The sequence below is a fragment of the Erigeron canadensis genome, chromosome 2 (assembly GCF_010389155.1).
Source record: "Erigeron canadensis isolate Cc75 chromosome 2, C_canadensis_v1, whole genome shotgun sequence".
In the NCBI taxonomy this organism is placed as follows: Eukaryota; Viridiplantae; Streptophyta; class Magnoliopsida; order Asterales; family Asteraceae; genus Erigeron; species Erigeron canadensis.
In genome coordinates, this window is record NC_057762.1 from 33,688,612 (window position 1) to 33,712,072 (window position 23,461).

The 23,461-nt window shown below is 34.1% G+C and overlaps 1 protein-coding gene and 1 long non-coding RNA gene across 2 annotated transcripts; one reads left to right on the top strand and one right to left on the bottom strand.

The window, feature by feature from the left end:
• Window positions 1-8,302: 8,302 nt before the first annotated feature.
• LOC122586513 lies at window positions 8,303-8,845 on the top strand. Its single transcript, XR_006322017.1, has 3 exons — window positions 8,303-8,394; window positions 8,466-8,558; window positions 8,636-8,845. It is a non-coding gene; the product is annotated as an uncharacterized LOC122586513 (long non-coding RNA).
• A 13,097-nt stretch (window positions 8,846-21,942) lies between these two features.
• Window positions 21,943-22,774, bottom strand: LOC122589657. Its single transcript, XM_043761977.1, has one exon. It carries the CDS (start codon window positions 22,706-22,708, stop codon window positions 22,199-22,201), a length of 510 nt encoding a protein of 169 aa, XP_043617912.1. The 5' UTR covers window positions 22,709-22,774; the 3' UTR covers window positions 21,943-22,198.
• Window positions 22,775-23,461: the final 687 nt, after the last annotated feature.

Here is a 23,461-nt window from a genome sequence, read left to right on the forward strand (position 1 = left end):
GAATTGTAAACTCGTGAAACAATTGAAACCGGGCCCCGTTAGAGTGAGTTAACCAGTGGACCTTTTACACCACTAGTTGATGTTACACAAGGAATCTCTAGCTAGTCATTATGCAAGTTGTTTCTTAAATGGTCTATGCAAGTGGTTTTTCTTAATGGTCTAAGTGAAGCGAGTGAAATTCGGGCACGCTTGCGCTTTACTGAGTGAAGGGTAAAATAGCAAGTTGTCATGAGACTCAATGGGATGAGTTTTTGTCTTGTGGATATGACATATAGACGTGTACTATAACCTTTTACCCGAATTTAGTTTTAGGTGATTATTACATTGTTAATTATTTCGGCCTCATGTTACAACACATATTGTGATCAGGTTCACTTAAAAAAATATTAAAATAAAATAATTGGTCGTTTCGATCTTCATTGAAAAATTGGTGTGTATCATAGTTGGTATCGATAATTAATACTTAATAGAAGCCATTATGATCAATTGGTTTTATCTCTGACGCATCATATCTGTTTTTACTACTTTATAAAAATTCTCCATCCTACCATTTTTATAAGGAAAATGTTAAACAAAACCGTCATGGGCTTCACTTTCCAAAATAACCTCCGACCAAGAATCAAAATAAAAGAAGATCATATATATGAGCAGAGTATCAACATTTAAGATTATCATTCTATTTGGATCAATCTATTTCCAAAAGCACCGCCAATTAAAAGTTCTCCTTTTATTCTTAGTTTCTTGTCAAATTTGTATATATTAATTTAGTTGGATCATTCTAGTATATATGCTCTTAATATGATGTATCAGTTTGATTGTTTGAACCGAATTAGATTTTAGAAGCAAACCGGGTATCAAGTCAACAAAGAAGTAAAGTTCATATTTCGTGTCCTTTTTGCGCTTTTAATTTGGTTTAATGCAAGTGATATTGTCTTGTATATTTATGTACATAAGCTTTAACACTTTTAGCGGAAAAGCTTTTGAATAATGTATCATGCATGGCACATATAATTGTCAACTTTTTAGTTTTATTTTTTTGTCATATTACCATCTTATCATCATCGTCCTTATATTTTTCCTTTATATTTTCACGTTAATCAAAAATCCAAAAGCACATCTCTTACTCAAAATCATTAAAAATGACGACTATTGTGCTCAAATAAGAGACTTCTATCACTTTAAATAGAATTTTGTTAATCATAAATTCATAACCCCTAAAATTAATTATAAGAAGTAGTTATAGTTGCCTCGAAATACACTAATATATAGTTGAAAACTACTTTTAAACAACTTATATCTTTATCTACAATGTTTTACAGTATATTACTCGTATTCTTAGCATTAGCAAAATCCATTAAGTACTCGGATTGCCAATCGGTGGTCATATTAGAAAACTAATTAATTGTCAAACATAAACTTAACTTTGAAGATGGAGAGTGACTAAGATACTCCTTAAACTTTACATGCAAAAAACGTGACACCATTTATTGATTTTCATTTTGCTCGTTGGAATAATAAAATCAACCCCATATATCACGTTTATTAGAATTAGAATTGAATTAAAAGCATAGTTAATTATTGACAATAAACTAATGAAGGAAGGAAATTTGTATTTTAGTGAAAAAGTAAAACACAAAGAGAGATAAATATTACTCCACCCCACTAGGCCACTAGTGTGGATGGACCAACCGAACTCAAAGGAAAGTGCTTTGCTTACCAACGGTTTACATTGTTTACAACCCAAGTTAAAACTTATTTACCCTAACTCATTGTCGAGTCGCCTTTCATCATATCAACCGATTAAGTTTCTTATTCAAATGATAAATATGACTAATTTGATCATTCACATCACAAATCAAAAATTAAGATTAATCGAAAGAATGAGTTAAATTCATATATTAGCACCATATTTTTTAGCATGTGTTTAGACTGATCAAATTAATCACCTATATAATCACTCTAATTTATTACTCCGTAGATATCAACCTTTTTTTTAAACGCTGTTCTAGACATGACCCTAGCTTAATCTACTCAGTTTTACATATCAATAAATCCTTTTTCTAAAGCATGGCCTGTCCTTTTCCTCGTGTACAAACAGCAAATGACATGGTCCCAAATTTATTTTAGTTTGAGGCATTGAAAGATTACGCAAATTTTTATCCATTTCATTGATAAGGAAAGATAACAACAAGGATCGAAACCCCCTTGTGTTTGAAACAAAATTTAAAGGACTAACTTTCACTTCCAATAAAATGATAGGAGACATAATTGTCAAACTCGTACAAGTAATTGAGTCAATACAAAATAAAATGAGGTGATTCGGTGGATGACTCGACTTTGTTTCAAACTTCTCCGAGTTGATGCAAGTCATTTTCTGAGTCACAATGAAAAAAATTAGTTTTTAAACAAAATTATTTTATATGTTTTCAAATTTAATTGTTTTCAATAATATTTTTGTATTTTCTAAACAAAATCTTTTATAAATATATTATATCATATTTGGACAATAAATACTTGCATATATATGTTATCTAATATCCTATCTTTTACAATTCGAGTCACATTTTGACTTGTGAGTAAAATTAAAGTTTCCAAGTAAAGTCAAAACGAGTCAACAACTATATTGGAGGTCTTTTGAAAACTGTCTCTTGACATTTGGGTATAAGTAGCAAATTTACATGTTTAAGTTGTTGTTTAATACGAGTAGTATGAGTAGCAATTCTACATTTGTGTATAAGTAGCAATTCTACATGTTTGAATTTTGCATGCATGAATCTAGAAATAATTATTCCGGGACAAATTTATTAATTTAACTTTTAAGCTTGAAATATAAGTTAAGCTTTCATAGTTAATTTCCCATTGTAGATAATATAGGCTAATTGATCTGTTAACAGACTTGGTATCAAAAGGACTATCTCGATCAATAAAAAATATTTTATTGAAGTCATTGTGTGTATACTGTGTGGCCGGTGGGCAATATGATGATTTCCTAATTATGATGTGGTTTTCAAACAAGAAAAAGATCAAGAAAACTTGTTATTCGACATGATACATAAAAAAAATTAACTCCCGATACCATCTTTTACGGGTTTTGGGGTCCTAATACCGTCACGGTGTATGGGGGAGGTTGATATGTAGAGAGCCTTACCCTTACCTAAGGTAGAGAGGCTGCTTCCAGGTTCTACCATAGATAAATAAGGACCTCCAGTCTTGCTGGGCATGAGGATCGAACCCATGACCTCTGTTTCCAGGGGCATGAGCTCCATCCACTTATCCAACCCAGTTGGTTTCGACATGATACATAAATTATTCGTTTTTATGGTATTGTAATAGAAACAAAGAAAATATCGATGAAGTGGAATGAGTGGCTATAAAACCCATTATGTAAACTGTAATTTTTTTCTTTCCGTCGGTTGTCAATTATCAATCCACTTATTAATACATAAGCTTTTTTATATATAATAAAAAAAAAACTAAAAAACCATGAGATGTCATATTGAACTAAATGAAATCACATGGCAATTGGCAACATTACTAGCTCCCTCTAACTAGAAATCAATCGTTCAATTCGTACTTTCTAATACTAACCACTATAAGTTAATTTGATCACTACTTAATCGGCTAATTTTAGTTGTAACTACTAACTAGTTACTTCTCCATTTCATTTTCTAGGTTACACTTACCACTATCAAGTCAGATTTTTAAATAAAAATGAAAAGTAAAAATTGAACCTACAGATCGAAACTTTATCTTACATCACATAAATGGTAAAAATGTTAAGTAATGTGTGCACTTTATAAAAGTGTCGTGTAGTAGGTTCGAAAGCCTCCAATCGGGTTAAAAAGAAGAGAATTCCACTTTAATTATTCAAACTCATTTACAGCTGTAAATCCAATTATGGCACTTTTGTGTATATATACAGTATTAACTAAACATAGACATATTTTTTAGTTAGCTAAAATGGTTGAGCATCTGCCTTACAAGCAGGAAGTTTTGGGTTTAGGATTTGAGAAGTACACAGGGACGGCTCCAGCTTGGGGGCAGCGGGGTCAGTTGCCCCCACTCCAATTTTAGTACAATGTAATTTTTCAAAATTTAAATGGTATATTTGTAATTTCCTTGTAAAAGTAAGAAAAAATAAGTAGGAAATAAATATAAAAGTTACCTTTGTTGTCAACTTGTCATAAACTTATTATTTGTATGTCATTGGTCATCAAATATTAATTTTAAGATACATTTTTTTCATTAAAAGATTAAAAAAACCCGAGTTGTTTTGATTTTTAATATAAAGAATGAAGTATAGTTTAGAGAAAAAACTTTCATTGTTTGGGTATGTAAATGTGTAGTATATTATAGTGGAATTGTTTATAGAAAATGTATTTTCTTTTAATTTATTATATATATTTATCACAAACAATTAATTATAATTATCATAATGTAGAGAATATATATATATATAAGATAATTTCAGTATATCTAAAGAAATATATTTTTTAGGTTTCTTGTATTATATGATTGAATACGTTTTCATTTAATAAGATATTGTTTTGATACATGTGGTCATTATTTATTAAGAAAAACTAGTATTTTTAAATATGAGTATTAGACCTGGTGTAGATAACAAATTCTTTTGAGGGTCCATTTTCTATTTTCAAGCTAGGACTCTTTTTTTGTTTTGTTTTTTTTTTTCATTTTCGGATACGACTGTTATAAATATGACAAATAACTTTTAATTTTGCCCTCTCGCAAAAAATTTGTTGGCTCCGTCCCTGGAAGTACATAGAAAGTCTTTCTATGAAGACTTGGCTTAGGTATACCCAGTTTCAAGTCTGAAGAGGCAGGGTTTACCCCTATTGATCGTCATGCCTTCGGACGGATTAATAAAAGACTTTGACACGAGACCAAATTATAATTGGAAATGGGAATGTGTAAATATTAATAGCTTTCAAAGAATTTCATAATCACTAATCAACACCCTTAAATCAAACCAAAAGACTGCTCCGCATATTACACATGATCAAATACCATTTTGACTCGTAATTGTTTCAACCGGAACTCTATGTTAAGCCGTTTCAATAAAGACTCATATGAAACCGATTTTGTTTCTACCCGAACCATATTGACTCGTTGCTCAAACCCGCCTGACTTGACCATTTTGTCACCTATACTTATGAACGAAGTAGACAAAGTAAATGTGATAGTGAGAAATAGTATATCCTGAATCCTATATAAGATAGTGATATAACATAAAAATTGTCTATAATCCGACCATACCTAGTTTTTTTTTTTTTCCCAAACATTTAGTCGGCATACGACATCGGGAAAACCTCACCATATAATGGTAAAGCCTTGTATGTGTCATAGACAACGAGATGTTGACCATGAGTTATTTACAAGTATTCAGGGAGAAAAATTCAAGGTTTTGTCATCCCTAAGGATTGAACTTAAGACCTTAGGTAAAACCGGAAATGACTCTATAAAGTTATTTATTAAAAATAACATGTAAAATACAAGAATAGTAACATGTAAAACACAAGAATAACGTTTCAATTGTTGGTAACTTATTATTTGTTAAATATAGAAATAAACAATACGAGTATATTGTTAGATGGTTCTAGATTGATTGCTCGCAGCAGTATTGTAAGTACATAGATTGTCTTTTCCATGAACACCATTATATCTCGTATTCCTATATACATGGGAACCAGCTGTATGCGATTGTACGTATCGAAAATCTCAACAAACTAATTAGTACAACAGTCCACAGCATACATACATATATTAATCAGGCCACATACCCCGACCACGGAATATTCTGTAATCCGACCACCCCTCTTTAGGAGCGACAGTCGCTCCTAAAGGGTAGACCCATTAATTGCTCGCGGACACCTATGTATATACCCGTTGGACCGTTGACCCGTCATACCCCCTCTTTAGGAGCGACGGTCGCTCCTAAAGGGGTGCATTAAACCTCTTCTTTAGGAGCGACGGTCGCTCCTAAAGGGGTCCCTCGATAAATAAAAAACGATCGATCCCTCCTTCTTCTTCATCAGTTTCTCCATACTCCTACTCCTCCATATTTCCGATTTTCTCTTCTCCTTTCCAACCGATCCAACCCCTCTCTCCCCCATATTTCCGGCCAAGATATTCTGGTGAGGCTTTAGGAGCGACCCGTCGTTACCTCTTTCGTAAACCCCACCGATCCAACCCCCCTCTCCCCCATATTTTCCGGCCAAGGTATTCCGGTGAGGCTTTAGGAGCGACCCACTTTTTCAGTGAGGCTTTAGGAGCGACCCGTCGTTATCCCTTTCCGAACGTCGAAGTAAGTTTTATTTTTATTTTATTTCGTATCTATTAATTTGCTATATAGTATATGTATTAGTTTGATGTTATTTTGTTATGCATAAATGTATTATGATCGATCTTATATGGCCATAGATTAACGTATTGTTGTTGTGTTGTGTTGTTGTGTTGTTGTTGTTGTTGTTGTTTTTGTTATGTAAAAATGTTTGTAAAAAAGTGTAAATAATATAAAATGTAAAAAAAGTGTATTACATAGTATATAAAAAATATATTTTAAAAAAAGTTTATAAAAGTTTGTACTAGAAAATGTTTGTATTAGAAAATATAAAAATGTATAAATAAAAAAGGTATTAAAAATAAGTATAAAAAGATATTAAAACATATATTGAAAAAGTAGTAGTACAAAAGACATATAAAAATTAAGTAAAAAAAAGTTGTTAAAAAAGTTGATATAAAAGTATTATAATACGTGTATTATTTATGTAGATATAAGAAGAATGCTAGGAAAATGTATAAGTAAAAAAAGTATTAAAACATAAGTATAAAAAGATATTAAAACATATATTGAAAAAGTAGTAGTACAAAAGACATATAAAAAATTAAGTTAAAAAAAAGTTGTTAAAAAAGTTGATATAAAAAGTATTATAATACGTGTATTATTTATGTAGATATAAGAAGAATGCTAGGAAAATGTATAAGTAAAAAAAGTATTAAAACATAAGTATAAAAAGATATTATAACATATATTGAAAAAGTAGTAGTACAAAAGTCATATAAAAAATTAAGTTAAAAAAAAGTTGTTAAAAAGTTGATATAAAAAGTATTATAATACGTGTATTATTTATGTAGATATAAGAAAAATGCTAGGAAAATGTATAAGTAAAAAAAGTATTAAAACATAAGTATAAAAAGATATTATAACATATATTGAAAAAGTAGTAGTACAAAGTCATATAAAAAATTAAGTTAAAAAAAAGTTGTTAAAAAGTTGATATAAAAGTATTATAATACGTGTATTATTTATGTAGATATAAGAAAAATGCTAGGAAAATGTATAAGTAAAAAAAGTATTAAAACATAAGTATAAAAAGATATTATAACATATATTGAAAAATAGTAGTACAAAAGTCATATAAAAATTAAGTTAAAAAAAAGTTGTTAAAAAAGTTGATATAAAAAGTATTATAATACGTGTATTATTTATGTAGATATAAGAAAATGCTAGGAGCTCACGGCGGCGACGGCGATGGGAGGGATCCGCACCGATCGTGGTGGAAGAAAATATCAGGCTGCAAAAACAGCGGTAAGAAAATTGACTTTACATTAAATTTAGTTATGCATTGAAATAATTTTATTCTTATCGTTTAAAGTAACTTATTTATGTTATTGTTACTTATTGGTTTGTAGGCTCGAAGAAAACACCACCACCACCAAGAGGGGCAGCCAAAAATCTAAAACTTGAGGCTGCCTTGAAGAAAAATGGAGGCCCGTTACCCATGTACTTCGACTACAAATCAAAGACCTTTCAGTCGATCGGGGACTACGGGGCTATGTACAAATCTTTGTTAGGCTCGTTGATCGGAGATGTCCCCCAGTACTACGAGTCATGGGATGATGTGCCTGAGTCTATGAGGGACCATATCTTGGAGGAAGTACAGGTTAGAATATCTTTCTTTTTATATTTTTTTACTTAATATGTTTTTCAATGATAACCCCGAAAATGCTAACTTGTATTTGTAAACAACGAAGCGCTATTTTGCGATGGACCAGTACTTAGAGCTTGATGAGGACGACCCCACCCGGAAGGCAGCAAAACTGGCTTTCCGTGCTGATGCAGCTAGCATATATAGGCAGAGAAAGTCAAAATTCAAATCTCAGCATTTTACAGCACGGGGGGGTGTAGGCTCAGCAGATACCCTGCAGACAGCACCGCCAACTGGTATGGACCCGGAAGAGTGGAGAAAACTATTGAGTTTCTATACGAGGGATGACCGGGTGAAGCGGGCCGAGACAAACAAGACAAACCGGTCCAAACAGGCGGTGGGGACTCAGGGTCGGCGATCTATTTCTCTTGCCCACGATCGGGCGTTGGTACGTTTGGTTTTAACAAAAGTATACAATTGTTGTGTTTTTTAAATGCTAATTATTTGACATGTTTGCAGGCCAAGCACCATAACGAAAAGAAGGAGGGGCCACCCCCTACGTGGGAGTCGACTTGGGCGGCAACCCACAGACTACAACCTCCGGAAGTTGCGGTATATACATAACTTTAAGTTAAATTACTTTTTATTACTGCTCCATTTATTAAACTTACCTTACTATTTATATGCAGTCCCGTCTGGAAGCTGTGCAGCAGAGACATTCACAGGATCCTGCACCGACACCTCCAACGCAGTTGTTCCCGGAAGCGTTTGGATCGCGATCCGGACATCAGCGCGGACTAGGGAGGATTCTCAGGGGTTTCGGATCCCATGATTTCCCTGGTGAGTTGCCGCAACCACATTATGGACCTCCGGAAGGATCCTCCTCCGGCCCGCGTGCATCCTATTCTGACCCCTCTGCACAGACCTTGACTTTTTCAACTTTGGTGGTGGTGGCATCGGAGGTGATACGTTCAAGTCTGGCATCTGCAATGAATGAATGAATAATTAAGTTAGATGATAGTATTTAACAAGTAATAATTTGCTAGACTATAATAATATACCTTTTTCTTTGACCCAACAGGTCTACCACGTGTTTCTTTTGGACCTCTGGATCCTTGATTTTGGACCGACCGGATAGATGAGGTCCTTTATTTTGGACATCAAGCTTTTCCTTTGTTTACGGGTTGTCGTTCCAAGGCAGCAGTAACCTCGCCACAAAAGGCCTCAACAGGCTCGTCATCATCTGAGTCTTTCTTCACATTTCAGGCAGGCAGGTGGACGGGGTTATATCGAGCCTGCACCAAAATGCATCTATCTCATATTCTTGTACACGCCTTCCTGCAGGAATAAAAATATTACATTAAGTATTTTTAAGTAAATGGACCATTGTATCTGAATGAACTGTACTTACGTTCCTGCATGTATGTTAGAAGTCGACAACTACATGGCAACCCACAACTAGCCCATACCGTACACCCGCACTTTGACACGTCCCCTTTTACTGTATTTTTCAGTCGATCAATTTCGTCAACCATAATTTGCAAGGCTACATGGGAGGCTTTACCGAGCAAATCCTTTAAGCAGGGATAGTTGTGTTTATTTTGATTGTACTGCCTGCAATGTTCCAGTGACCCCTTTATTTCGGTGTATTGCCCGCTGACAACAGAGTTAACACATTCCACGATTCGGTGGAACGTAAGCCGCTTTTGATGCATAACTGACTTCAGCAAAGAATGCTCGCTTTCAACCCTGTTGGTAGTGTAGTTACGATAGTTGCGGTGTTGGTCGACCCAACATGACACAAATAACTCCTTGTACGAGGCAAGCCACTGTATTTGTAGATACTTATAAAGATCTGCAGGAAAATAAAAAGTGATTTAGCTACATGGTTACATCGTAAGCGTTATCATAAAAACAGTATGGGGACGGGATGTATATACTTGGTTTATCTGCCAAGAATACTTTTAGCCGCTGCTCATTCTCTGCGTATTCTTTAACCGTGATTGAGTTTACGAGTTGATCCCACCGGTGTCTAAACAAACCATAATCTTTTTTTGACCTAAACGATGGGTGGCATGTAACTCAATATTCCTCCAAATGTGTATTCTACACAGTATCAGCTTTGTTTCCGGCATCACATCCTTAACCGCTTTCATGAGGGCCAGATCCCGATCAGTGAGTGCCACACGCACGACGAGGCCTTCTTCGAGCGTCGACCTCAAGCACTGTAACACCCATGTGTATGTCGCATGTTGCTCATTTTCAATAAGTGCGTGCGCAATGCTGAATGTCTTGCCAGTTGGAGTGACACCCACAATCTCAACAAGCGGCATGTTGTAAACGTTGGTTTTATACGTGGCGTCTATTTCAATGATCCAAGGAAATGCACGCCATATGTCAAGTGATGTAGGATGTACGAAAAAGAGATTGGTCAAACATCGGTTTTGCTATCCGTCGTGTACTGATACGTGTACTGATGGTCAGATAGTAATTGGAGCACGATCTGCAACGGGTAAACAACCAAAGTATAAGGAATTCGTATTTTTTTAAAAAAATAAACATATAGTTATATGATCCACATGCAGGTATGTTTCTTATTTCACCTGCATTCGAGTTTCCCCTCGTTGTTGGGCGTGCTTTAGCCGGTGTTGCCGCAGGTAGTTAGAAATGTCTTGTGAACGGGTCAAGATACCGGGAAATGCATCCTTCAATTGGTCCCTTATGCTATTTGGCCCTAAACCTAGCAATGCCTTTTCGTCCACAAATTCTTTTTGAACATCGGTTAGTCGTCTTGCGTACGCAATACCTTCCAAATTACAAGCTGATGGATGGTTATGTCGGTGATCTATAACTTCAACCCACCAACTATGGTCCTTTGTCAGACGGCCTACCAATTTGAATGGACAGTCAATTTTGGTACTCCCTTTGGGTGCCCGGTTGACGCTTATCTTTTTTTCCACCACGGTTGCAAATAAGGACCACCTTTTAACTTCTCCGCCTTTTGTGACATTTGATCTTCGTGTTACTAACACATAACCAAGCTCCTTTGCCGTTCTTTTAGCCCAGTCTACCAAATCTATGTGTGTGTCAAACACCTGAAATATTTTATACACTTTTTCTTAATACACTTTTTATGCACTTTTTTATAATACATTTTTTTTAATACACTATTTATATACTTTTTTATAATCCACTTTCTTATACACTTTTTATAATACACTTTTTATACACTTTTTTATAATCCACTTTTTTGTACACTTTTTTTTTAACAATCTTTTAATAGCTTTTGTTAATCTACATTTTTACGTACAATTTTTAATATGTTTTTATAAACAATTTTTTATCCGTAGTTTTAATAATTAGTTTTCTTACATACTTTTATAGCAACAAATCTAATAAATAATAACAAAATACAATTACTCACAAAATAACAACACAAAAAATGAAAAGGTTGGATTATATACATACCTCCTTGGTATAAAAAACATCGTGATCGTAATCAAATTCATCACGGACATCTGGGGATTCAAATTCTTCATCGGCCTCTTCGTACACAAACTCTTCATTTACACCTTCCGGCGCATTTGGATTTAAGAAAATTTCCTCCAAGCAATCCATCTAAAATAATAAAAATACTTAACAGTAATAAATGAAAACAAATAAATCAAAATGAATGAATATAAAACCAATCGAATATCAAAACGATTCAATATCAAAAGGGAAATGTTGCTCCAAGAATGAATATGAAACGAGATTTTATAAACGAAGAATCGTCACGGGGAAACAGAAACATTACTGTACGTTTCGTACCAACCCGAAAACAAATAAATCAAAATGAATGAATATAAAACCAATCGAATATCAAAACGATTCAATATCAAAAGGGAAATGTTGCTCCAAGAATGAATATGAAACGAGATTTTATAAACGAAGAATCGTCACGGGGAAACAGAAACATTACTGGACGTTTCGTACCAACCCACCCTTTTGGAGCGACTGTCGCTCCTAAAGGGTGGGTTGGTACGAAACGTATAGTAATGTTGTCGTATGCTGTCGCCCGTTGTCGTATCCTACTACCCCTTTAGGAGCGACTGTCGCTCCAAAAGGGGTGGTCGGGTTACATGAGGGGTGGTCGGCTTACACGTCCCCATATTAATTTGCATACACCTACAATATAATCTGAGTCATGACTCAGTTTCTAGCTATATGTCCATATAGATACTACATTAAAACCTGATCCCGGACCCCCTCCATTCCATCGATCAATTATAACATATACTTCTTGACTACACCTACACATTATACATTTATCGATAATTAATCCTATCTGTTGCATTACATATTAATATCATCATACGAGTATATATTATCAATTAATAATAATAATAGGGCCATTTATAAATATACCCATACATGCACATATGTAGAATCACAATCACATAGTACTATTATTATTGGTTACATCCAATGCACATATGAGCTGTATTGAAAATGAAGTTTAATGAAGCATTTGTTGTGATCTTCACTTCAGCTAATAACGTACCACCGGCCTTCCCTACTCTTTGACATATACCATATGATTGTCGTCGTTTTTTATCCAAAAAAGTTCAATTACTCTTTACTCATATTAATCATATATATATATATATATATATATAAAATGCTGTTTCCTAGATTACCATTGTGGTTTCCATAAGCGAGTCTAGTGCTTTTTAATCAAGGGCGGATCCAGCATGTATAAAGGTAGGTTCTAGGACCTACCTAACATTTATATAATCTTTTAAAAATCTGTAGGAATTTTACAAGGGAACTACCTTCAATTTGAACAAGGACCTACCTTACAAACTCTTTTAGATAGACGGGGTTTGATTTGTTTGTAACTAAATTTGAAGAAGATTGAAAAAAAAAGCTGCTAAGTTTATTCCAACGGAGTAAGTTTTAGATCTCATGTTGAAGAAGATAATGAGCCCACCATTATTTATCACCATTTTTAATATTTGCCTTGTTAATTTATAGAAGTTCAATTTCGACCCTTCTACTTTTTGATTTATAGTTTTAGTCGATTTGCTATTGTTTATTTAACTATATGTATTTATATGTACTTTAAGGAATATGCTGGTACAACAATACAACTATATGACTAAAGTTTAATGAATCAAATCGTATAATCTTATTAGTTAAGATTTGTTAGAAAGCTTTGACTTTTTAAGCTTGAAATTCATTGATTATTAGTTTTAATTAGAGTAATAATTAACTTATTTAACTGAATTTACATGTTTACAGTAGCAACTAGCAATCATATTTCGACTTTGTTTTTTAAAAAATCCATCTTTTATTGTTTGAGAACCTGTTATTTTAATTTGAATAATATTTAAAACTCAATTTTAAACTATGACTTATTTAACTAAATGAAAATTATTTATAAATTTCAACATAATATTATATTTTGAGAAAAACTATATTATATTATTATTAAGTTAGATTATGTTTTATTTTCCGTAACAAGCGTATCTACGTATAAATGGTGTTCATGTTGACCCGACCCGACCAATTATTACATATTTTTTTGATTAAGATAGGTCAAGGATCAGGACCTACCTTGCACAAAATCCTGGACCCGCCACTGTTTTTAATATTCTAAGTATATGATTAAAGGGACTATCTTATTGTTAGACCATTCTTATGAAACACCCAACCCTTTTTATCGGATATTTCTAATAAAATTTATCAATTTTGACCATAACAATTTTTTTTTTTTTTTAAATTTATTTATATACAAAAGATGACTACACCGACATTAGTCCAAACGTTACAAAAGATTAACATAATTACATATTCTTAAACACAACTTTTAAACTTTATTTTATAAACGTTCAAACAGGTACCCAGAGCTTGATTCAAAAGACATCACTACAGTCCCACATAACCAAAAGATATCATGCATTCAACATTTCGCATATCAGTCTACTCGAGCCTTTCTCCTGCTCGTTTCCCCACCTACAAAATGACAACTACTAAAAAGTAAACTTGATGCTTAGTGAGTTCTAATCTACAGGCATAACTATTTATGTGCTCCCAGCACTTCATGTGTCCCCGACACTTTATGTGCCCCCGGCACTTTATGTACCTTTGGTACTTTATGTGCTCCCGGCACTTTAGGTGGCCCCTTCATGTACTAGTACTTCACGTGCCCCCGACACTTATCATTTTTATGTGCCCCCGACACTTATCATTTTTATGTGCCCCCGACACTTACTATCTTTTATGTGCCCCCGACACTTTTAATTATACTTATAAAATAGAACTCACTTTGCACGTAGTAATCCTGCCTAGTCAACGTCACTTCTCGATTATTGTTACCTATTTCAAAATCACATATCTTGGTCATTATAACTTAACATTTTTAGCCGTCACCATCATTCTTGACCAATTTTTATCATTTATAAAACTCGTTTCTTGCTTAAATATAAATTTACTAATGATCATCACAAATATTTTCATATCATACTAGTCACTTAGCATTTATCAAGCTACGTCGTTAGCTATTTACATACTTTCCTACTAACGACAACAGAACAAATTATCATAATTAAAGGATTCTTTTTACTTATTTACTACCTTTAGTGTTAGAACTTTAATTCTAAGAACTCGACAATATAATCTTTCTTTCTGCAGCTACACCCCAACTCAACTTCTAAATATCCATAACAATATGTTTTCTAGTCTATACTAATCTAGAAAAATTGATATAGTAATATGGCTGAAATTAAGTTAATGATTGTACTCGTAATCTGTTGGCTAAAATGCGCAGCCCCCCCACCACAACAATCTACTTCATGTTTCTTAAAAATTCTAACATTCTAACTTTATTATAATAAACCCATCACCAATGCATTATTATCATAATTTATTTCATAATCCATGATCATATTTATATATAAATTATCATGCATAACTTATAATATTACTAGTGATGATAACAACAATCAAACAAATACCACTTAATAATCTACGTACCTTAATTTCGAGAATTTAAACTTGATTCTCCAACCAATTTCTAGCACCACAAGCACCTTTAGTTTAATTGTTTTCTATGTAGTGAATAATTATTATTGTTACAAACTTTACTTTTAGGCAGAGAATTAATAGAGACTTGAATTAAAGATCATTGTATTTGACATAGAAATTGTATCTCGATTAGATGCATCAGACAATCTCCATCCTTATGAGCTTTATTTAATATTCTTCAACTTATTGTGATATAAAAATATAGTTGGTTGTCTTATTTACTACAAAAGAAAAATTTATGTGTATGAAAGGATATATCATAATGAAATTTTAGTTTTATTGATACTTAAGAGTTAAGATCGGCAGCAACACTCATCCAATTTACTTGCTAGCCATCTGTCCTAATTACTTATTTAATGGACATGTGTCCATTAATTATATAGTTTAATATTAGTATCTATTTGAAGCCAAATAATATATAGTTATCTAGACTATATACATTTTATTACTTAATCGTATAACTTATTTATTTGTAAAGACCACACATCAATTTATTATTATTATTTATAAACTTAATTCAAAAGATTACCTTAATATATATTTTAATATTTTCGAGACGTGACAATTCTCCCCAACATATTTCGATCACGTCCTCGTGATCCAAGCCGCAAGCAGGGAAGGACAATATTTTAACACGAAGTCTTCGGGTTCCCAAGTATATTCAGATCCTTTTCTATGTCGCCACTGAATCTTATAAGATTTCATCGTCTTGTTACGAATGTTCTTTACTTGCTCATCTAAAATGGCTATCGGCTCCTCTATATAGTTAAGGTTGTCGTCTAGCTCGATCTCGTTCAGCTGAACATACATTTCTTCTTCTGCAAGACATTTACGCAGGTGTGACACGTGGAAAGTGTTATGGATTCCCGACAATTCTTCTTCTGGTAATTCTAAGCGATATGCAACCTTTCCCACACGAGCTAAAATTTTAAACGGACCGATAAAACGAGGACCAAGCTTTCCGCGTTTCCTAAAACGAATCACACCTTTCCATGGAGAGACTTTTAACATTACACGATCACCCACTTCAAACTCGATTGGACGTCTCCTTTTATCTGCGTAGGACTTTTGTCGATCTTGTGCCATTTTTAACTTTTCGCGAATTCGTTCGACTTTTTTCGTTGTTTCTCGAATGATATCAGTCCCAGCTAATTCCCGTTGGCCGACTTCTCCCCAACATATGGGAGTCCTACACTTTCTGCCATACAACATTTCATATGGTGTTCTTTTGATGCTTGAATGATAGCTGTTATTATACGAAAATTCAGCTAACGGTAAGTACGTATCCCACGTTCCGCCAAAATCTATTATACAAGCTCTGAGCATATCTTCCAACGTCTGTATCGTTCGTTCACTTTGGCCATCTGTTTGAGGATGAAACGCAGTACTAATGTTCAAACGAGTTCCTAGATCTTCATTAAACTTTTGCCAAAATTTTGAAGTAAAGCGAGTGTCGCGGTCAGAAACGATTGAAATAGGAACACCATGTCGCGCAACAACTTCTTTCATATAAATTTCAGCTAACATTTCTGAAGATGTGGTTTCACGAATCGGCAGAAAAAGAGCACTTTTCGTTAATCGATCGACAATCACCCAGATGGTATCATACTTATTTCGAGGAGTCGTGGGTAACTTTGTTATGAAATCCATAGTGATATGCTCCCACTTCCATACTGGAATTTCCAATGGTTGCATCTTTCCATACGGTTTCTGATGTTCGGCCTTTACTTGCAAACATGTCACACATTTTTCAACATATTTTGCTATATCTCTCTTCATCCCAGGCCACCAGTAGTCTTTCCTTAAATCATGGTACATCTTTGTCATCCCAGGATGGATCGAATACTTGGACTTATGTGCCTTTTGAAGAAGAATATTCTTAATGTCACTTTTGATTGGTATCCAGATTCTACCATGCCTGAGGGTAAGATTTCTCGAATCCTTGGTGAAATACCTTATGTGGTCTTGAATTCTTTCTTTCTTTACATCATTTTGAAGCGCTTTCTCTTGTGCTTCACGGATCTTGTCAAAGAAGTCAGAAGAAACCACCGTCGTCAAAGACTTGACTTGGATGGCATAGTGACGACCCTTTCGACTTAACGCATCTGCTACTATGTTAGCCTTCCCAGGATTGTATAGTATTTCACAATCGTAATCTTTGACCAAGTCTAACCATCTTCTTTGTCGGTTATTCAAGTCTCTTTGATCAAAGAAATACTTGAGACTTTTATGGTCAGCATAGATTGTACACCTTACTCCATACAGATAATGACGCCAGATTTTCAAAGCATGAACGACCGCTGCCAATTCAAGATCATGAGTAGGGTACTTCTTTTCATGCTCTTTTAATTGACGAGACGCATAAGCGATCACTTTTCCCCGCTGCATTAACACACAACCCAAACCGTTATGTGAAGCGTCACAGTAAATCGTCATATTCTCCACACCTTCTGGTAGAACGAGAATAGGAGCATTGCTTAATTTATCTTTAAGCACTTGAAACGCCATTTCTTGCTTGTCACTCCAATCAAATTTCACGTCCTTTTGAGTTAACTTGGTTAGGGGGGAGGCGATTTTAGAAAAATCTTGTATAAAACGCCGATAATATCCCGCGAGACCTAGAAAACTTCTTATTTCGGATGGAGACTTTGGGCGTTCCCAATTCATTATCGCTTCAATCTTGGTTGGATCAACTTTGATCCCGTCACTATTCACTACATGTCCAAGAAATTGGACTTCTCGCAGCCAAAATTCGCATTTAGAAAACTTTGCATAAAGTCTCTCTTTCCTCAATGTTTCTAAGACTTCACGCAAATGTTTCTCGTGATCGGACTTACTCTTAGAATAAATCAAGATATCATCAATGAATACAATGACTGATTTGTCTAACATCGGTCTACAGACACGATTCATCAGATCCATGAACACCGCTGGAGCATTCGTGAGTCCAAACGGCATTACAAGAAACTCAAAATGACCATATCGAGTACGGAAAGCCGTCTTTGGTATGTCATCTTCATGCACTTTATGTTGATGATAGCCAGAGCGTAAATCAATTTTAGAGAAGAAACTAGCTCCTTGAAGTTGATCAAAAAGATCGTTAATTCTTGGCAAAGGATATCGATTCTTAATGGTAATCTTGTTAAGTTCGCGGTAGTCGATACACATTCTCATACTACCATCTTTCTTCTTAACAAATAATACCGGAGCACCCTAGGGAGAAGTACTCGGGCGAATGAATCCTTTGTCGAGAAGTTCTTGCAATTGTTTCATCAATTCTTGCATTTCAGTTGGAGCCAGATGGTAAGGAGCCTTTGCAACTGGCGTAGCTCCTGGCACCAGTTGAATACGAAACTCGACCTGGCGATCAGGAGGAATTCCAGGGAGCTCATCTGGAAATACGTCTGGAAATTCGTTCACCACGAGAATTTCAGAAAGGGGTGTTGGTTGCTTCGAAGAATCAACAACGTGTGCCAAGTAAGCTTGACACCCTTTAGACAAATATCGTGTAGCACGTGCAAATGTACAAACATGTACAGGTTCTCTTTTCCTTTCGCCATATACAATAAGTTTCTTCCCAGTAAGTGAAACTATATGTATAGCCTTATCGTCACATGAAATATTTGCCTTGTATTGACCTAACCAGTCCATACCTATCACTATGTCAAATGCACCCATAGCCATAGGAATCAAGTCTGCTTTAAACTTGTGTGAGTCTATATTTATTTCACAATTAGGAACAATATCATTCACAATCGTATTTCTATCACCAGCTATTTCTACTTCCAACGGAGTTTCCAATTTTGACCAAGGCAATTTAATTAGAGGAACGAATTTGTAAGACACAAATGAACGGTTCGCACCCGAATCAAATAGCATTTTAGTAGGTATGTTGTTACAAAGGAAGGTACCTGTCACGACATCGGGTGCCTCCCGGGCTTGCTCAACCGTCATCTGAAAAGCTCTGCCTTTTGGTTGCCCTTGAGCAACCATCTTTCTCTCAGCTTCCTTCCTTTTCTCCGCCATGCGTTCCTGCTCAGTCAGTTCTGGACAATCAACCTTTTTATGGCCTACGCGATGACATTTAAAACAGAGTGTAATGTTGCTTGTAGGTTGCACTGTGCAGTCTTTACTAAAGTGCCCTGGCTGGCGACATTTGAAACAAACTTTGGGTAATCGGCATTCACCCAAATGGTTCATTCACCCCTCATTTGAAACAAATGAGGGGGTTGGTTTCAGGACATTTCCACTACTTCATTAGGACTTAAGAGTTAAATATTGCTCTAAAGTTGTAAGACCAATTGTAAAGGTTAAGTGAAGAGAAGGTGAAACAAGGTGACATGGCAAGTGAAAGGAGGTGAAAGCTTTAAGCTTATTAGGTGAAACCTCTTGGTGAAGTAGCAATCGGTTAACCATTTCGCCGACCTGATATGATGTACATTCTTTTGTTTTTATTCACAAACATAGATGAGAGAGTTAGGTGATCATTTTCTATGTATATATATATATATATTAAATGCATAAAACATCATTTAGAGCAATATTTAACTCTTAAGATAACATTTATTTTTAGTTATTAATAAAACATGTAATTTTAATCTATAATGTATTGTGTATTAATTAAATAAAGGTGGGGACTAAATGTTAGGTGAATAGTTAACGGGAAAGAGAAAGTGAAAGAAGTGAGAATGTGATACTGATATGGAAGAAAAAAATGTAGGTAAAAAAGGTGAATGGTTATGAATGATCTTAGGGCCGATCCTGGGGATTAAAGTGTGCAAGATGAGTCAGGAAAAAAAAGGGCCATGGCTCCAAACGAACTCAAATATATATAAAGGTTTCATATTTGACGTATGAAAATGCTATATATATATATATATATTGTTAATAGCACTTACTATCATAATGTGGGGAAAAAAGTAGAGGCCATACATTTCTTATTCTTCTAACAAAAATCCATTGACCAACTTTTAACGGGTAGACGGGGGTCGATCGATGACTAACTATAGGGGGTCTGGGTTATGGGTTACGGGCCATAGGTGGTGGGTCTGTGGTGGAGCTACAGGTGAAGCCGGTGAAAGGGTCGAGTAGGTCCATTTATAATAAAAATTACGATAGAATCAAAACAAAATAAGAATTTTTTTATTAATTATGATTGAAGTATTTTTATGTTTTTATGTTCATGATTGATATGTCTAAATGGGTTCTTATCTACTATGTATTGTTGTATTATCACTTTAGTGTGTTATGTTATATGTTTGTTGTTTTTCACTAATGTAGATATGTGATATTCGGCTGATGAGTACGTGATGATATGTTTATTAAATTCTTTACACTCTCTTGCTATTCACTCACTTGGCCGGGAGTCTTTACAAGAGTAGTTTTTTTTATCTCCGAGTAGAGATAAGACTGTCTACATTTCACCCCCTTCACACCCGTTTACAATGATCGAGTCTTATTGTTGTTGTTTTATCAAAAGCTATTGTATAAAATATAGTAGCCTAATGTTTTTCCATAATTTTTGATGATCACATCAAGTCAAAGAACGAAGTGTGCAAAAGATGTGGTTAAACGCATTTGGTATTTTGGTTTGTGTGATGGTGGTTAATTTGGAAACACCAGAATATTACTTTTTCAAGTCATGCCAACCGAGTAGCTATGAGGTGTTCTCCCCGATTATTTTGTTATCTTTTCTTTGGGTGTCCATTCATTATAATATTGTTAATTTTTCATGGTGTACTTAAACTAATAGTCCATGTCTCTTGATGTAATCCTTCGATTTCTACTTAAGGTTTTATTTTCATTAATAATAAATGATTATTATAATGAAAAAGAATTATACAGTGTATAAAAATCATATGACCTTTTAATAAGTTTTTTTAATAAAATCAAACGAAAAAAAAAAAAGAATTAATGAATTATATTTGTTAGAATGTTGTAGGTTTAGCTGTTTAAAAGGTTTACTAAGATGGTATGATAAAAATAACTTACTGTCGTTTTTTTTCATCAAAAAATAAAAATATCAATATACTATGTAATAGATTTTTTAATGTAATGTTGATGGAGTATGCAAAAGGTGCGATATATGAAGTTTTTTAAAGCAATAGACAAATTTTATTATAACCACAATGTTTGTTTATTGGTAAATACAGCAATAACGACGATATCTTATCCTAATGTAATGTTGATGGAGTATGCAAAAGGTGCGATATATGAAGTTTTAATTCTACCTGAAAGTAATATACTTATGGGGGTCAAGATATTGTTTACAAAGAGATCTATAGCAAAAAAATGAAAGTAACTAGTGGAAGTGTATGACACCTGTAACTTCGGCTCATCATGCTATACTCGCGGGGAAGGAAAATCGAGTTGTTTACGCTTTAGTATAATATTACTTGAATAAAATAGAAATGCGATAAAAGTATCTAGTTTATTGATAGATATTGGATATTTAAAATAAAAAAAAAATTACAAGTCACGAGTTTTAATAATTTAGAATAAAAAAATGTCCTTTTATGGGATGTTTCACCTAAATAAATACGAGTAATTGTTATGGAATTATTTAACTGGTAAAAAAAGGTCGATAACAAAGTGAAAATAGAAAAAAAGGAGAGTTTACGATATGCATAGCTTGTACACGTTGCAGATTGAAACGAATCAAAACTAAAACACAACTTTTAATCTTTTTAGGTTGCTTTTATCATAATAATATTGATAAATTAAAAAGACAAGGAGTTTCTTTATTGTAATTCAGCTTTTACTTCTGATTAACGTAACGTGTCCACCAAATAAAACTTGTTTATTCTTGCTATTCAAGCAACTTGTCTCATATATTATGGTCCAGGTATAACCTCAATTTCAAAATAAAATAAATGTTATCCTTAATTGTTGCATGTACGTTAAATAAAGATTCAATGTACCTAATCAATATTATAACTTTTTTTTGTTTCCTCTTTTCTATTTCATAATTTGAAGAGTATGAACAAGCTAATTTAGGGGCAAAATTGGAAAGAAACCCCAAAAACGGAAACAAAAAGTAAATTCTCGGATGCGAACTGCCCCTTGAATAAAGCAATCCCATTAGATCTCACTACATGAATCACCCTTGCTTCATACAATATTTACAAAATTACCTCTTCCTAAAATCTTTTCTACATAATAAGAATAAATAGCAAAAAGTCAATTTATTCAGGTATAGCGGTCAACATTGCCATAAAGTCACGCCTCCTTCCACCACTGCCTGACGCCGCACCACCGCCGCTTCTCCGCCTACTCGTTCTCTCAAAACCACCAACATCCGCCACCCGACCAGAACTCTTCGTATGACATTTTTCCAACGTTGTAAAAGATACATTTTTCCTACGACAACCAGCCAATGCTGAACTTGCTTTAACAGCCAATGCAGCCATTTCTTCAGGTGTAAGCGGGTGTCTCAACCTGGTCAACGGGAGTGCAAAGTAAAGTTGACCAAGTTGGAGTTCGTCATTGTCGTTTAAGGATGAAACGACGACGTCGAACTCCATTTCGTCCGCGTTACAAATGAACGAGGACGGATTTTTTTGTAACACATAGGATACTTTAATTGGGTACGAAAATTCTTGTAACTTTCCATCGTGTGATATTAATTTAGCCGTTGCTACATTTGTTGATTCACAAGAGCTACAAATTCCCATTTTGCTGAATACAGTATACATACAAATAATAATAATAGATGACACAATGTATTTTTGTTTTTTGGAATGTGTGAGATGGATGGAATGGGATGTAGGTTGATGTTATATATAGTGGGCGAGACTGAAAATGTTCTTGAAAGGTATGATGGTAATTTTGTAAATGGATTTAAATATAAAGGGAGCAAATATGGGGCCCAAGCAAGCTGTAAGATGTGGATGACAGCAGAGGAGATGTGTCCTTAAACAAATGCCCATTATTTTTGGAGATATTTACCACGGAGGGACTGATATGTCGTTTAGTGAAAGTTATGTTTTTACTGTGGGCCGGGTTAAATTGTGACGTATGTCGATCAAGTAAAAGACGTAAAATATCTGATTTTGTAATAATTGGAGATTGTTTGGGTTAACGTATGGTTGTGCATTATTTTCTGAGTCAGCAAATCACTTGAAAATAATTTGGTGTAAAAGAATAGTAAACTACGAGTATATAAACTTATCACTAGCATTCAATATTGATGTAAACTTTTGTAATTGTAATCCAAATTTGTACTCGATATTACTAGTATCTTGGTAGAGTTTGAATGAAATCCCATTTTACTGTTAAAAATATAAATAAATAAAAATATAAACTTCTCACTTTTTTTACTAGGTTGAAGTTTTGAAACCTAGGCATTCAATATTATATTTTGAAACATATAGCATAACAGTACTGGATTCAATCAAATGTACATTTACTTGTATCATGACTTTGATTTATCAGTCTTAGTTTCCATC